At 41.4% G+C, this 17,216-nt stretch overlaps 1 protein-coding gene across 1 annotated transcript; it reads right to left on the minus strand.

Moving 5' to 3' along the window:
• Nucleotides 1–1,835: 1,835 nt before the first annotated feature.
• Nucleotides 1,836–6,844, minus strand: LOC147624894 (pentatricopeptide repeat-containing protein At2g39620-like). Its single transcript, XM_086818141.1, has 2 exons — nucleotides 6,689–6,844; nucleotides 1,836–6,599 (listed from the first exon to the last, which is right to left on the minus strand). Exons 1-2 carry the CDS (start codon nucleotides 6,790–6,792, stop codon nucleotides 2,642–2,644), a joined length of 4,062 nt encoding a protein of 1,353 aa, XP_086674267.1. The 5' UTR covers nucleotides 6,793–6,844; the 3' UTR covers nucleotides 1,836–2,641.
• Nucleotides 6,845–17,216: the final 10,372 nt, after the last annotated feature.

Here is a 17,216-nt window from a genome sequence, read left to right on the forward strand (position 1 = left end):
GTGCATAAAGATCCAGGTATCATTTGAAGAAGACAGCCATAGGCCTAAATATGTGACTGCTACAGTGAACAAGCGGCAAGGTGCACCAAAAGGTACACAAGGAAGAGAAACACATGAATAATTCGAGACAAAAGTACCTAAAACAATGTGGGCCTATTTGAAGGACAGAGACAGACAAAAAAATGACTTACTTTTGGCATTTACTAGGACAGAGTGGAAGATACATCAATGAGGGAGATGGAGACAAACATGATGGAGTGCTAGTACCATGCTTTTGGGATCAACGGAAATACTATGGTAGTGTTGTGGGGAGGTTGTATGGTTTTGTAACTCGGCTCCCACACACTCTTGGAATGTTGATGGTCAATAGTGTCAATAGCAGACTTTCTGCGGTGCACGTGTGAATGTTTTCAAAAACAAGAGGGCAAACACCTGGCATACATACCATGCAAGTACTCGTACTTCGTTTACTTTTTGCAGGTTTTGGGATTGAATTCAATAGCTCACTTCATGCACCAAGTAGCACTAACTAAGGTGGAGTTGTTTCAGGCACTTAGTGGCAGACGATGCCATGTGCCAACATGACACTCGGATGTTGTTGATGTTGCTTTTTGATGGCTTGTATGCTTTGTCCTTTTTGTTATTAACCTTGAATTAGGCGCACTTCGATCGTTCGAATATAGTATCTTTCAAGTTCCTTGTTTTGTGGTGGGTGGTGTCGTTTGTTTAAATGCTTTTTTAAAAAACTAGAACGCAATTTCGTGCTGGCAAGTGCATGTTTGTAAAGTGATGCTATTCTATTCTATTATATTCTATCTGAGGGTTGTTTGGTGGGTTTCGCTCAACTTTTTCTTTTGCTCGAAATAACTCGCTTGGGAAAGATATTTCCCAGGTGGCACACTAGGTGGGCAATACAGACACCCTTTATGCCAATCGTAGATCAAAATCCTTAACACCATACAACAAGGATGGAATGCCAACTGATAAGTACGGAATCACGCACAAGCATCCATCCGATAGCCGCCAGTAGCCCGAAGGAGTTACACCCATAACTCCTAGAGACCCAACCCTAGCCTTGAGGATGGGCAGTATAGAAAATGTGCAAACCATGCATATCATGTTGATGGGTCAGTAACCTCTTGAAGGCCCACAACAAGGTCACTACTTCATAATGAAACCTAGCACAAGTACTACAACTCTTATAGAGACGATGCCAATCATCTAGAGGCTAGACAAGACCCAACTCTAGGGTTCTAATCCCAAGGAAACAATCGTAGGCCATAAGTAGCCCTTTACCTAGCCATGACCTCAATGAATTTTGTTGGGTACATGAAAGTGCCAAAGCTTCCGTCACCGTCGCTATTTCGTTTGCCACCTTGAGCACAGTATGCGGGCTACCATCTTGAGTGTGGAGGATGTTGCTTATGCAACATCCGTGTTGTTGTGGTGGTGAACAGAAATACGATTAAAGGGTGGCAACGTGGCCCCTTATCTCTATAGTGATTATAAATTATTTACATTAACTGAAAATACGATGGTCTCAGTAAAAATAACTTATTTATATGGACTAAAATAAGATGTTATCAGTAAAAATTACTTATTTACATGGACTAAAATAAGATGGTGCCAAAACTAATGTCAGACATATTTGGAAGATAAGGAACTTACTGACACCAACTTGCTGTGAGACCTCCAATTCATGCGCTGAAAGTTTTCGAATAAGAATAAACATCAGCTTGGATAAGGCAAATGCATTGGTGTATCTATTAATGCATTACATCAAGCATGTACAAGGAATGAATTAAAGGATGCTGAGACATTATTGATCAACATTGAAAAACAGGATCCAAAGTCACCTGGATCCCCCACTGCCTTGATTGTCATAGAGACTAATATGGGGCTAGACCGTTGTGGAATGCTTTTTAAGCATAAATATTATCACGCAACCAGATATTGCATGGTTCAATGTAGATATGGTTTATTCCAAAAAGAATAATCCTCTCCTCTCTCTCTCTCTCTCTCTCGCATTAGTCAGTTTTCTCATGCTTTTCCTTATTCCTTTACTTAGTGTGCTATTGTCTCACGTAAACCTGAAAAGAGCCCAGCTACTTAGGATGCCGTTGACCGTGAGCCAGAGAACCGTACTTCTGGAGCAGAGAAGAAGCAACTCCCAAGCCAGCCCGAGAAAGCACATGAGACTCTAGTAATACTCAACCAGAAATCAAGCTCCCCAGATTCAAGCTATTATAGCCACCCTGACAAGGCAAGGAGACTAACCTCTCCAACGTTCTACAGTTGCACTTCAGATACCACTAGTCCACACATACACTTCTTCTAATCCACGGATTTGGACATGATGTACCGGTGTCCCCTTGTATGTATTACTCAAGGCATAATCCCCAACTTCTTATTGTGCCTACTTAACACATCTTTCTTTGCATCATCAGAAATGTCCTGTGATACCCAATGCAAACTTGGGGCATACCCTCTCTCTCTCATTCTGGGGGAGAGATCTCCTAGCTTTGTATCAATACTTTTGCTTTAATGTCTTTCCTCCCTAATCAAAATGAAAGAACAATTCTGGCAGAAATCTCTGTCCAGTGACAAAGTTCTGGCATCTTCCATGCTTGTTTTTCCACTCTCATTGCTTCAATCTTGTTTGGGCGTCAGCACATGCAAAGATGTGAGACATTAAGACGTAAGCTGCAGCATCCTTTTCATCCAAACGCAGTGCATGTTCAAAGGCCTTTTTTCCAAGCTCCACATTTCCCCAATTTCTACAAGCACCCAACACAATATGCCACACTGCATGATTAGGATAGAATGGCATCTTCTTGATCATTGCTACTGCCTTGTCTAATTGGCCAGCTTGGCTGAAGAGATCAACCATGCAAGTGTGGTGCTCAAGTGTTGGAATGATGCCATAGTCTTTGCTCATGGCCTCAAAGTACATCTGGCTCTTATTCAATAGACCTCTCCGACTGCATGCATTGAGAACAATAATGAAGGTGACCCGGACTGGCTTTACACCTTCTTCTAGCATTTTGTCAAAGGTATGGAAAACGTTTTCACTTTCTCCAAGCTGGGCATATCCTGTGATTAGTGAATTCCACGAGACTATGTTTTGAACTGGAAGCTTGTCAAACACTTGCTGTGCTATGGGAAGGGAGCCACACTTGGCATACATATCAATCAAGGTGTTGCCAACAACAACGTCTCTTTCCAGTAACCCCTTTCTGGCAATATCAGCATGTATTTCTTGACCCTTGTCTGGGCCTCCAATGCTGACACAAGCTTTCAAGCTGCAAACGTACGTGGCAGCATCTGGAGAGATACCCTCGAGTTGCATCTGTTCGAAACACTTGAGTGCTTCCTGAACATGGCCATGCTCAGCATATCCTGTGATTAGTGCATTCCATGAGAATACATCCCGAACTGGAAGCTTGTCAAACACTTGCTGTGCTTTGGCAAGCATTCCACATTTGGCATACATATCAACCAATGTGTTGCCAACAACAAGATCTTTTCCCAACAACCCCTTTCTTTTAATCTCAGCATGTATTTCTTGGCCCTTTTCTGTGGCTCCTATGCTGCCACAAGCTTTCAAGCAGCATACAAATGTGAGGGCATCTGCAGACACACCCTCAAGTTGCATCTGCTCAAAACACTGAAGTGCTTTGTCACCATGCCCATGTTCAACGTATCCTGCGATTAGTGCAGTCCATGAGACCACATTTCGAACTGGAATCTTGTCAATCACTTGCTGTGCTTTGGTAAGCAAGCCACATTTGGCATACATATCGACCAAGGTGTTGCAGACAACAAGTTCTCTTTCCAACAAACCCTTTCTTTCAATCTCAGCATGTATTTCTTGGCCCTTTTCTGTGGCTCCTGTGCTGCTACAAGCTTTCAAGCTGCAAACAAACGTTACAACATCTGGAGAGACACCATCGAGCTGCATCAGTTCAAAACACTTGAGTGCTTCCTCGCCCTGTCCATGTTCAGCATACCCAGCAATTAGTGCGGTCCATGAGACAAGGTTTCGAACTGGAAGATTGTCAAATACTTGTTGTGCTTTGTCAAGCAAGCCACATTTTGCATACATATCTACCAAGGTGTTCCCAACAGCATGGTCCCTTTCCACTAACCCTTTTCTTTCAATCTCAGCATGTATTTCTTGACCCTTGTCTGTGGCTCCTATGCTGCCACAAGCCTTCAAGCTGCAAACAAACGTGAGAGCATCTGCAGATATACCCTCGAGTTGCATCTGTTCAAAACACTCGAGTGCTTCCTCACCATGCCCATGTTCAGCATATCCTGCTATTAGTGAATTCCACGAGACTATGTCTCGCACTGGAAGCTTGTCAAACACTTGTGCTGCTTTGTCCAGTAAGCCACAATTGGCATACATATCAATCAAGGTGTTGCCAATAACAAGGTCTCTTTCCAGCAACCCCTTTCTTTCAATCTCAGCATGTATTTCTTGGCCTTTGTCTGTGGCCCCTATGCAGCCACAAGCTTTCAAACTGCAAACAAACGTTACAGCATCTGGAGAGACACCCTCAAGTTGCATCTGTTCAAAACATTTGAGTGCTTTCTCACCATGCCCCTGTCCAGTGTATCCTGTAATTAGTGCGGTCCAAGAGACAAGGTTTCGTACTGGAAGTCTGTCAAACACCTGTTGTGCTTTGTCAAGCAAGCCACATTTGGCATACATATCTACCAAGGTGTTGCCAACAACAAGGTCTGTATTCACTAGCCCCTTTCTTTCAATCTCAGCATGTATTTTTCGACCCTTGTCTGCAGCTCCTATGCTGCCACAAGCTTTCAAGCTGCAAACAAACGTGAAAGCATCTGCAGAGATACCCTCAAGTTGCATATGTTCAAAATACTTGAGTGCTTCCTCACCATGTCCATGTTCAGCATATCCTCCAATTAGTGAATTCCACGAGACTACATCTCGAACTGAAAGCTTGTCAAACACTTGCTGTGCTTTGTCCAGTGCACCACATTTGGCATACATGTCAACCAAAGTGTTGCAAACAACAAGATCTCTTTCCAACAACCCCTTTCTTTCAATCTCAGCATGTATGTCTTGGCCCTTGTCGATAGCTCCTATGGTGCCACAAGCTTTCAAGCTGCAAACAAATGTAGCAGCATCAGGAGAGACACCCTCGAGTCTCATCTGTTCAAAACACTTGAGTGCTTCCTCACCATGTCCATGTTCAGTATATCGGGCAATAAGTGTCGTCCAAGAGACAACATTTCGAACTGGAAGTTTGTCAAAGACTTCTCGCGCTTTGGCAAGTGAGCCACACTTGGCATACATATCAACCAAGCTGTTGCCAACAAGGTCTCTTGACAACAAGCCGTTTCTTTCAAGCTCAGCGTGTATTTCTTGGCCCTTGTCTGTGGCTCCTATGCTGCCACAAGCTTTCAAGCTGCAAACAAACGTGACAGCATTCGGGGAGATGCCCTCAAGTTGCATCTGTTCAAAATACTTGAGTGCCTCCTCACCATACCCATGTTCAGTATATCCTGCAATTAGTGCTGTCCACAAGACAACATTTCGAACTGGGAATTTGTCAAACACTTCTTGTGCCTTTTCAAGCCAGCCACATTTAGCATACATATCGACCAAGGCGCTGCTGATAAAAAGGTTTCCTTCCAACAACCCCTTGCTTTCAACCTCGGCATGTATTTCTTGGCCCTTGTCTGTGGCTCTTATGGCGCCACAAGCTTTCAAGCTGCAAATGAATGTGGCAGCATCTGGAGAGACACCCTCAACTTGCATTTGTTTAAAACACTTGAGAGCTTGCTCACCGTGTCCTTGTTTAGCATATGCTGCCATAAGGACGTTCCACGAGACTACATTTCGAACTTGAAGCTTGTCAAACACTTGCTGTGCTTTAACAAGTGAGCCACATTTGGCATACATATCAACCAAGGTGCTTCCAACAAAAAGGTCTCTATCGAGCAACCCCATTCTGACAATCTCAGCATGTATTTCAAGGCCTCTTTCCAGATCTTTCAGCTTCGCACAAGCCTTCAGTAAGGCCACAAAAGTATGCCCACTGGGATGTGCAGAATCATCATTTTGCATTTTCAGATAAAGGGTGAGAGCATGTTGTGGCTTCCCATGATTAATATACCCTGTGATGAGGGAATTCCAGGACCACTCATTCCGATCGACCAATCTTTCAAAAACCTGCTCGGCGTCACGCATGCTTCCAACTTCCACCAACATTGAGACGAGATAGTTCCCCAGTGATCTATGAGCTTCCAGCCCACATTTGCGTATGTAGGCATGCAAGCGCAGTGCATGCACTTGGTCTCTCTCCTTCCTGCACTTGTGCAAGATGCATGCAAAGTCCTCGACAGAAGGCTGGGGCATTACCCCTTCTTCCATGAAGGGCAATGCCTCCTCTAAACTAAGCATATGTTCTTCACTTCTTCTTTTACTTGGGTGCATTTCTTCAATTGCATAATTTGCTCGAAATTTAGCTTGTTTTTGGCCCCCATCTTGGATTGGGCCACCCGTCCATCCATAGCGACTTTTCTTTAAGCTTATGCTTGGAATCTGGGACCATTGGATTTGTCTGTAGAACACACACGCCTCACTCGTAAGCGGGCCCCGATCTAAACTAATCATCACTTACTCAAAAAAACGAAAGGGAAGACCACATACTTTGCTCTTTCGGCTGTCCCTCCGGCGGGAGAGATCCCTGGAGTGGTCCTTCCACAAGCGCTCCAGCCCTGCTCGTGATGCCTCCATCGTATCCCGCTACACATTAGCGGGAGGAGGACAGCGTGAAGTACCCAAACTCACACGTGTCGAAATTTGTAATTGAGGGTGGATTCAGACGGGGCGCCCGAAAGGGAGCAACGGAGCACAAAACATTTTTCCTAACAATTCAAAAAACCTTAACCTCAAATTTCTGTAGGTTTTTTCCTAATTTTAAAAGGTTTTTTAGCAAAATTATAACTAAAATCTCTTAAAATCTGTAAGTTTTTGTGAATTGTTATTTTGAAATTTGAAGGTTATTTTTCAAAATTTCTCATTCACTTGACAATAAACCTCGGTTTTTCGTGAACACTGAACAACGGAACTCCCTCGCAGTTCACACACTTTTCAAACAAGTAGTACCTTCATCAAATGGGCATAGTTACAAGCCTAGGAGGTCTACACCCCATGAACTCTAGCCCGCAATTATCCTCTTCATCGCCCAATCAACCCCTCAAGTACAAGGAAAGAGAGCATCACGTCCTCGAGAGTAGATGGATTGCAGCCACTAATTGTGTAGTCAGTTGGGTCACATAACACAGGTTTAGTTTCAATCTAAAACTATCTCAAAACAACTGATGGTTATGGCTTGGGGGTTGTTCATTGCAATAAGGGTAGTTGCAAATGGTGTGAGGGGTGGGTGGCCCCCTTTTCTTGTACTTCCTCTTTTCTCACCTAAACCTTTTTATTTGAAGAATTTAAAACCATAAATAAAGCAAAATCAACAAAAAACACACCATAGACAACTATAACCACTCCAGTTAACATGGTTTCACCCAACATCTTAACTGCATGTAACAAAGTATATCCTTTTTGTAACAGGATGTTGAACTTTATGAACCAGCCTTATCCAGTGCTTAATGACAAATAGGGAAGTCACAAACTTCATGTATATACTTACTTAACATTAGAAAGAGTGGCCATGGATCATTTTTTAATTTTTAAGTTTTGTCCCACCAAGTGTGAACACTAGCCATTCAATTTTGACATTCATCCACACACATTCATTCCCTTGCAACACTAGTCAATTGTATATAAGTCAATTTTGACATTAAATAGCACACATTCATTCTCTTGCAATAGAATACACTAGCCGTTTGTATATAAGTTAATTTGGACATTAAGCATCACACATTCATTCCCTTGCAATAGAATCTCCCTCTTCTATACTATCTTGCTTGATTGTGTTCTATGCAGAGCTTGATGGTTGCTTGCATGGATAGGTTTGAGTATAGGCTTCTCCCCCTCGTGAGTGATGAGCTTCTCTTCGACCCACCTCTTGTTTTCTTCATAGCTTGATGGTTTCTTGCATGGATAGGTTTGAGTGTATGTTTCTCTCTCTTATGAGCATCTCTTTGACCCACCTCTCGTGAGAACCACTGTGAAGGTAACTTCTCTCTTGTGGGGTGAGAACCACTCTAAAGGTAACTTCTCGTTGACCCATCTCTTGTGGGTGAGAACCATCATGAAGAAAACCCTCCATCTAGGCGGCTAGAGTAGGCGAATAGAGTTCTTCCTTCAATCCCATAGCCATGGAAGATTTTCGGGGTGATAACATAGAGAATGTGAAAGACAAGCTAGCGCACCCAAACGGGAAGTTTCTTCTTGTGCTCTGCATTACCCACCACACATATGCAAGGTAATCTCTAGTCTTTAAAAAAAATATTTGGCACTATCCCCAAGATACAAGCTCCAATTTTTGTGGATGTGGAAGTTAGTAGTTTCTTTTTGTTGTTCATGCATTGCTTTCAATTGGTAACATTAGGGTAGGGTTGGAGACGTAAGCACATAGTCGCATGGGAATTAGATGTAACATGAGCCAAATAAAAAATGATGTGAGCAAAACTAGGCCCAAACAGCTCTCAAGTTATTGGAGATGTGAGCACATATAGTCATGTATAAATCAAACGTGACATAAGCCAAATCATACATGACGTGAGTAAAAAATCACCCATAATGTGAGCCTAGTTTGAGGCATGGCTATTGGCTAGCTCATCTTGATATGGCCCCCATTATGAGGAGTAGCCATGGTTGAGCAGTTGGGGCGACCTGACACCCATCGGCATCCTCGTATTCATGTTGAGTAGCTCGAGTGTGACTGGACACCCATTTGCATCCCCGTACTCACATGGGAAAGTGACCTAGGAAGCTAGATGGTTTAAAGATGACTTGGATTAGATTTGGAACACTGACAAATAGATTATCCTTAGGTCATAATGGTCCACACATGGGTTAGGTAGAGTTTACACTTGGACCCTCCCTATCCTAATATTGAGGGCCTTGAATGGGGCCCAAGATGGTCATGGGAAGTGGGGTGACTACGTGGCATATTCTAGTTCATCTTTATAGACCCAGTCTACACCACTGGTGAGGATGATGGCACCAACTCTAGCAGACCTGAGCATTCATGTCATGCCTATATAAATGTTGAGTCCCATCTCCACACAATTCACGTGAGTTTACTACCTAGATTCTACTAGCATACAACCTCTACCTTAGCATTTTTAGATCATAGAAGCTCCCTTCATAGGAGCACATGGGTGTGGGGCTTTGCCATCTATTGTATCATCACTTTAGTAGTAATATAGTATTCTTCTCTATCTTTATTATTGTGTAATCTGAGTTATTAAGTTTTATGTTGTGAAAGATCCTGCTCCTTGTGAGTGTTCTCTTATATTTATCACATGTTGTATATTCTTTTACATGGTATCAGAGCTTTGGCTCCTCTCGATATACCAAACTTCTTTAATGTTGACCCCGCCCACCATTATTTGGTGATGAAAAGCTTAACAGTCCCAATTATCATTTGTGGAAGTTCAAGCTTAAGTCCACTTATGAGCTCGGGGACATAGTCTTTAGTGTTGATGTTGACCCCGCCCACCATTATTTGGTGATGAAAAGCTTAACAGTCTCCCAATTATCATTTGTGGAAGTTCAAGCTTAAGTCCACTTATGAGCTCGAGGACACAGTCTTTAGTGTTGAGCTCGAGGACACAATCTTTAGTGTTGATATTCAACCCACCATGAACAAAAGGGATGCAGACGACAACCCTTGCGACCTTGTCCAAGCTTGGAGATGAAGGAATGAAAATGCTCTCTACACCATCATCACTAGTGTGGAAGATAGCATGCTAACAATGATGTGGCATGCAACATAGAAGCATGGGCTTTATTGGCAAAGCTAGTACTAGACCATGAATTCTTGAAAGATTTAGAATCTTAAAAATAAACTTCAACAAGACAAGCCCAATGAAAGTGTATCTCCTCGGATCTTGCTTGAGGGTATTGCCACCTAAATATGATAGTTTTGTTATATCTTGGTGTCAAGTTGTACATAGGCCATCCCTAAGTCCCTTGGGCTAAGGTATCCATAGACCCTTGTCCCAAGGCCTAGACATAGGACTTCCCATCATGTGACCACACTGGTAGGATAAAAAACAATACAGTAGTCCACATAAGAGGCTTAGCCCACTTATATAGCCTCATTCGACCTATAAATCGTTGTTGACTTATAAATAGATATACTTATGGTACAGAACTAATAAACCTTAACCAAGTAATCACAACTTGTTGCACTAATCCTCAGGGTCCCCTAACCCCAAATTAGGACCAACTAACCATGTGGTTAGCATCAAGTATGTTCAAGTCAAGAGCTTACCTTAGCTTTATCGAAGCATGTGTCATCGGGCCTTGCCTTCGAGCCAATGCAACTTCCCATTATGGGTGTGCTAGCTCATCCATCGTTTCCTCACTCCATTTTGTCACACTCGAATCCTCCTTGACAAATAGCTGAAGGGAGATCTCTTAATGCCTAGATGGAGGCAAGAAGACATGGTCCTTTGCGATGGTCCAGTCTCACAAAGGGGGAAGAAGAAGAAGCTATTACAAGAAGAAAACCTACAATCAAATCTATCTAGAATGCATCCATCAAGCGTGCAAGATTCAAAAACATACAAGTAAGCAAGAAGAGGGAAGAAGGAGAGATCTCACAAGAAAACTATTACAAGGGAATAATTGTGTATTGGTTACTATCGAAAATGACTTATATACAAGTGACTAATTTTCACATTAGGCCGGCCAAACTTAAAAATTATTCGGCCTCTATTACTAGTCTTAAGCAAGTATGTACACTAAGTCCGTAGACTTTGACATTAAGCTCATGTGTACACTAAGTCCGTAGACTTTGACATTAAGGCTACTTTATATGTTTCAGCACCATTTTACAAAAGTTAAGTACATGTTCCTGTGGGTAAGATGGGCAAAGCATCTTACGATAGGTCAAGCGGGTCAAACCATGTTAACCAATATAGTGGCTAACATACCCCCCTTCCTAATGGTGATGACCGCATCCTCGCATCACTACCTAATTTGGTGGTGAAGCTATTGTCGGGAAGTGGTCCATGATACACCATGTAGTTTGGCGCGAGCGAGGTTAAGTGGTATAGTTTGGGACTGATCCATCAACCACTAGGTCAATTGTGACTTTGCAATTGGGACAATCCTTATAAGCATGCTTTACTCCACACTTGTAGCATGTGCTACCATAAGGAATGACATTGGGTTTGGTAAGGGATTCGGAGTGCTTGGAGAATCGATGGGGGGGCTTGGTACAAGATCCTTTTGTGATAACATTTTGCAATGCAATGTGGGACTTTGCATCAAAAGTATTGCATTGTGGTGGGCTTATATACCATATTGTTGAGATTTCTCGCTCTTTTCTTTGTATAAGGAGACATACTCTATGGCTAGAGCCTGTTCTAGGTATCCATATGGATTGTATTGCTCGTATGGATCATGTTCCCTAAAAGACTCATATAGCTCTCATGTTTTGGATTTTTTCACATGTAGGTAGAGTCATCGAGTACCATTATACTGGTGTGGTTAGTGGAGGAACCAGTTTTTGGCATGGTCATGTTGGAGGTAGATATAGAAACTATGGCAATCTATACATACCTCTTGGTAAGGGGTTATGGTAGGCAGTGGGGCACTAGAGCTTGTGCTGGTTAAGGAGTGGCGACTAGCTTATGGTTTCCTTGGCATTAGAGCTTATGCCGATTAAGGAGGAGTGGCAACTAGCTAATGGTTTCCTTGGAACTGGGAGCATCTATTATGGTGCTAAGTTGTGGTGTTGGAGGTGTTATCAAGTTTTCTTGGTACCAATAATGAGTCGTGTCATGGTTCTTCTATACAAAAGTAGTGATGAGAATAAATGTCTCACAGACTCCATACTTGTATGGTTTCGGTGAAAAATTATGCACCAAACCATATCTCTATGTGGAAATAAGTGAGGGTGCTTAGCTTTGAGACTAGCCTTGTTGACCTAATTGATTAAACCAAATTGTCTACCCAACTCATCCAAGCTCATTTGCTTAACTAGGATCCTTTGTGGACCGATTGATGGGTTGGTGAGCTTGCATGTTCCCCTGGTGGTGCAACAAAAGGGACATGTCCTGATGCCATAAGGAAATTAATGAGACTCCTTGGCATAGGCCCTGCTGAAGACATTCCCAACTCGGGTCATTGATAAAGGGTTTATAAAAGTGTGATGTCTGACATAGATTGAGTATTCTCTCGACTTGATTGGGATGAACCTTGATGGCCATGGTCCTACTCTTGCTCCTTCTAACTGGAGCTTTACCCATGCCACACCCTTTTTACAAAATTCATTGGCAACTGAGTCTATTAAACGAATTTAGGTGACAAATTTAGTATTTAGAGGACTAAGGAGTCTCCCATTTCTAGGGGTCCTGTGTTTCCTCCATCCATATTTGCGTTTATTTGGCTCATTGTTCCCAATATTCCTCACTTAAGCTAGACCTGAAGAAGTCTTGACTTCTTAATAAGGAAGCACTCTACTAAGTGCTAGTTGTTTGGGGACCTAAAGGCTAGGTGGTTTTGTTGGTGCACTATGGTTTGATGCCCTATAGTCAACTGGATTATCATTTCCAACAATCAGCTTTGACTAAGTTTGCATCAAACAAAGAGTTTCTCTTAGGTGAAACTCTCAAGCGAATCTATCTCTAGCGCTCCCTAAAGTAGGTTTGAATGGATTAAGACACCACGCATACTGCAAAGAATGGGTTTTTTAAATTTTTACTGGGTCTTTATTTTTTATTTTTTATTTGTTTCATGCAAACTTTGCTCACATTACGTCTGGTGGATCATGTCACATCTGGGTAGACTCTCATGCCTGAATGGTCTCACACATAATGATCTTACACATGGTGGCCTCATGTGTGGATGGTCTCACGTATGAAGGTCTTACACATGGTGGTCTCATGCATGGTGGCTCCTCACGCATGGTGATCCCACATTTAGTGGCTCATGTCTAGGTGCCTACATATGGTGGTCTTGTCCCTAGTGGGGCTCATGTTTAGGTCGCATGTCTAGATGCTCACATCACGTCTGGTGGTTCACCCTGGTGGTCTCACATCACATCTGGTAGCTCATGTTTGGGTTCATGTTTGGTGGCTCACATTTGGGTTCATGTATGGTGGCTCACTTGTGGCTTCACTTGTGGTGGCCGCCCTCACATTGCATCTAGTGGCTCACGTCACATCTCGATAGACTCACACTACTTGGATAATGTCTCATGTATGGTGGTTCACATCTAGTGGCCCATGTTTGGTGGCATGATGTCTGGTGACTCATATGTTTTTGGATGAAGTAGGGTCTGGTGGAGTTAGGTGGCAAAAAACCAATTAAAAAGGATAAGATTTTTTCTTGGAATTTAAAGCTAGTATGAAGTTTAAGATAGAAACTTTTTAGGACATCAACCTTACAAGTCTTCAAAAAGCGATTTGGTACAATATTAGGTACAACTATCCTTAGGTTCACATCATTATAAGAGGATACAATGTGCAGTGTATACAAGAAAAAACTCATAAGAAGTAGATTTTTTCACATCACAAAACCTAAAAACTTAAATTACATAATAATAGAGATACAACGTGAAGTGCATGCATAAGAAGTAGAATCTTTCATAACACAAAACTCACAAACTTAAATTTCACAATAATATAAATAGAGAAGAGTATCATGTTGATGAAATAATGATGCAATAGATGACAAAGCCCCATGCTCTTGTGAAAGGATCACATGGGTAATCTGGAATTGTGTTAATAAAATAACGATACAATAGATGACCAAGCCCCACACCCATGTGCTCCTATGAAAGAAGCTTGCTGATTTGGAGTTGCTAAGACGGGGGTTGTATGCTAGTAGAATCTATGGAATAAACTCACAATGATGACTTGATGAATTATGTGGAGAAGGGGCTAGCTGTATATCTATATAGGCATATATATGCATGAGGTGACCATGGCATAACTGCGTAGGTTTGTCTACATAGTCGCCTACATATTCAGTGCCACTATTTGAGGTGTAGACTTGGCCCATAGAGATGAACTAAAAATTCCTATACATTTACCCCAATTTCCACCCACTACTACAGCTCATCTAGGACACCATAAGGCCCCACAATGTCAGGACAAGAGGGTGTCCAAGAGTAAATTTTACCTACTCCATGTGTGTGCATAATAGTCCAATGTAGCATGTAGTGTATTTGGCAGTGTGTCAAATCTAATTTAAGCCATCTCTAAAACACCTAGCCTCCTATGCCACCTTCTCATGTAAATACGAGGGGATGCTGACAAGCACGTGTGTTTCTTAACCATGGCTACTCCTCATAATGGGAGGCATGCAAAGATGAGCTAGCCGGTTCTTGGATAATATAACTCATTGGTCTATTTAAACTCCTTTAATTTTTCTCATGTCTTAATTCCAATCAATGCAAGCCATTCTTTAAAATTTCCAAAAACTTGAGATTTCTCCTTAAGAAAATACACCTGAATCTTCTTACTACAATCATTTACTACTATCAATGTGAATAAATAGGAAGAACCTCCAAGTGCAATATTACTTATCTTTCCACAGTGTATGAGCTAAATACCTCTTGTGAAAAGGGTTTCTAGACTATCAAAAATTGGTGGCAAATGCTCAAGTAGCTTACCTTTCTATATCTCTAAAAGAGTCTACATGCTGAGATGCCCACATCTCTCATGTTAAAGTTTATTGCTACCCAAATTGGCTTGGACCACAAATATTGAAAGCTCATGCAAGTTATTCCTTTGAATTCCCTTTGCAATGACCTTGTCATCATCTCCATCAAGAATGTCTCCACAATTCTTGTCAAAAAGTAATCCCCGTCATGGTGCATGATGGCCAAGACACAAACGAGAGTCCTCCATATCTCAAACATAAAGAACATTTGAAAGACTTTTTGTACAACCTTATATAGACATAAGTGTTATAGTACCTAAAACTTGGATTGGGCACTTTGCATCATTGCCCCACTACCACCATGATGTCATCTACAACTGGCTTTAGGGAGGAATACAAATCCTTATGAATGTGCCTAGAAGCCCCACTCGATGAGATTTGAGAAATATCATCTGTTGTAACATTAGCTATCTCATTACACACATTTCACGACATCTTCATGTGCTACAACATTAGCTATCTCATTGCACACACTTCGTGGCATCTTCATGTGCTGCAACGTTAGCTATATCAATGGAAACTTCAATGGAGACAAACGGTTAAGAGTGCCATTCTTGGCATATGCTACCTTCTTTTCTTGTATTCTTTTGCTATGTGCCCTTTCTTGTTTTACAATAAAAGCTCTCTTTCTTGTTTTACAATAAAAGCTTTCTTGGCATCTGTCAACTTTTTCTTGTATTCTTTAGCTATGTGTCCTCTCTTGTTATAGTAAAAGAATTATTGGCATTTGCCTACTTTTTTCTGTATTCTTTGGCTATGTGCCCTACAAGATTTTAACCTTTTTCTTATTATATTTGAAGATATAGAATCCTTACTCTTTTTCTCTATGCTGGTGGAGAAAGCCTGGTCATCATCACCACCATTGTGACTCCCTGGCTTGAAATATGCCCAAATCACCTCCAAACATGTAAAACTTTAGTTAACAAAGTTAACCAAAATAGGGTATTATGCCTGTATCTCTCATACCTACCCAAATATGTTGCTCCAAAATTAAAGAGGGAATGAGATGGAATTACCCTTACCCGTGTACCTCTAGAGTCCTTTGCTTGCCTCTGAGTAAATTGGTGCTCTGTTTACCATGAGAATAATGCAGGGGAGAGGGAGATCTTAAATTCTTTGCAAGAAAACACACACACACAAGAGTAGATAAGCACACAAAAGAGATGGATGGGTGAATTTTCTTCTATTCTCTTCTCTTCTCTTCTCTTCTCTACAACCATAACATAAAGAGATAAGAGTACGTACTATATGGGAAAGTACACTCCTAATATCACTATGGATCCAACTATTTGAGTTGGTGCTATAACTATGCCAATAACTCTAGTAAAGTAGAGTGGTTGTCACACTACCTGCAAAACATTGGTGGCATATTGCCCATAATCTCACCAACCTAGTCAGTGGCATAAGTATAGAAGCTATCACCTAGCATGTCATTAATGTTCGTAGCATTCGTTGAGCTTAATATCTAAACATGTCCCCCTAACATACCTAACATAGACTCGTTGAGCCATGGTACACTTGGAAGAAATTTACTAAAACACAATGAAATACCATAGTGTATGCCAAAACAACGTATGAGAACCACCATTTACTAATAAGTTACAACATTGTAGGATTTGAGATTTAGTGAGTTGGAGGGTCATATTACTAAAATTGAATTAGAACGTACAAGTACTAAAAATAAGGATTTTTGGTCCTCATGTAATCCCAATGAAAATTCTCATACAAATCTCTCTCTCTCTCTCTCTCTCTCTCTCTCTCTCTCTCTCTCTCTCTCTCTCTCTCTCTTTGAGTTCATGCATAAATTTCCATTAGATTTTATGGATAGACTTTGGTATAAGTGCTACAAATGGGTTCTTTTTTGGTTTGGGCTAGATAAACTCTAGCATGAGTGCTACTAATGGGTTCTTTATTAGTTTAGGCTAGATAAACTCTAACTAATAGGTACTTTATTTGGATTAGGTTTCATTGAATTGGGCATCATTTAGAAGTGCTATATTGATGGGGTAAACATGATTCCTTTGCATGTCTACACCAATTATATGTATTAAATTTTGGTTTTTTAGCAAGGCCTTGGAACCAAATATCATCATGCAAACCCATCCTAGGTGGGTTGGAGCTCCAGTGGGAGCAATGCCATTATTAGTGGTGGCTCCTTTAATGGAATTATGATTAAAATGTTGTTCATTGAATACACCAAAATTTTCATTGTTTTGTGTTGTAGATTACTGTAAATGGCTAAGCTGAGTAAGGCAAAGAAACCCATTGTTTAACTGATATTTCAAGATTTATTATGGGCTCTCAGGTTCTTCATGTGAGTGAAATTTTTTGTTGAGTATGGATTGGTCCATTTAAGTCGTGAACTCAAAAT

The sequence above is a fragment of the Cibotium barometz genome, chromosome 24 (assembly GCF_041138505.1).
Source record: "Cibotium barometz isolate CiBa-2024 chromosome 24, ASM4113850v1, whole genome shotgun sequence".
Lineage (NCBI taxonomy): Eukaryota > Viridiplantae > Streptophyta > Polypodiopsida > Cyatheales > Cibotiaceae > Cibotium > Cibotium barometz.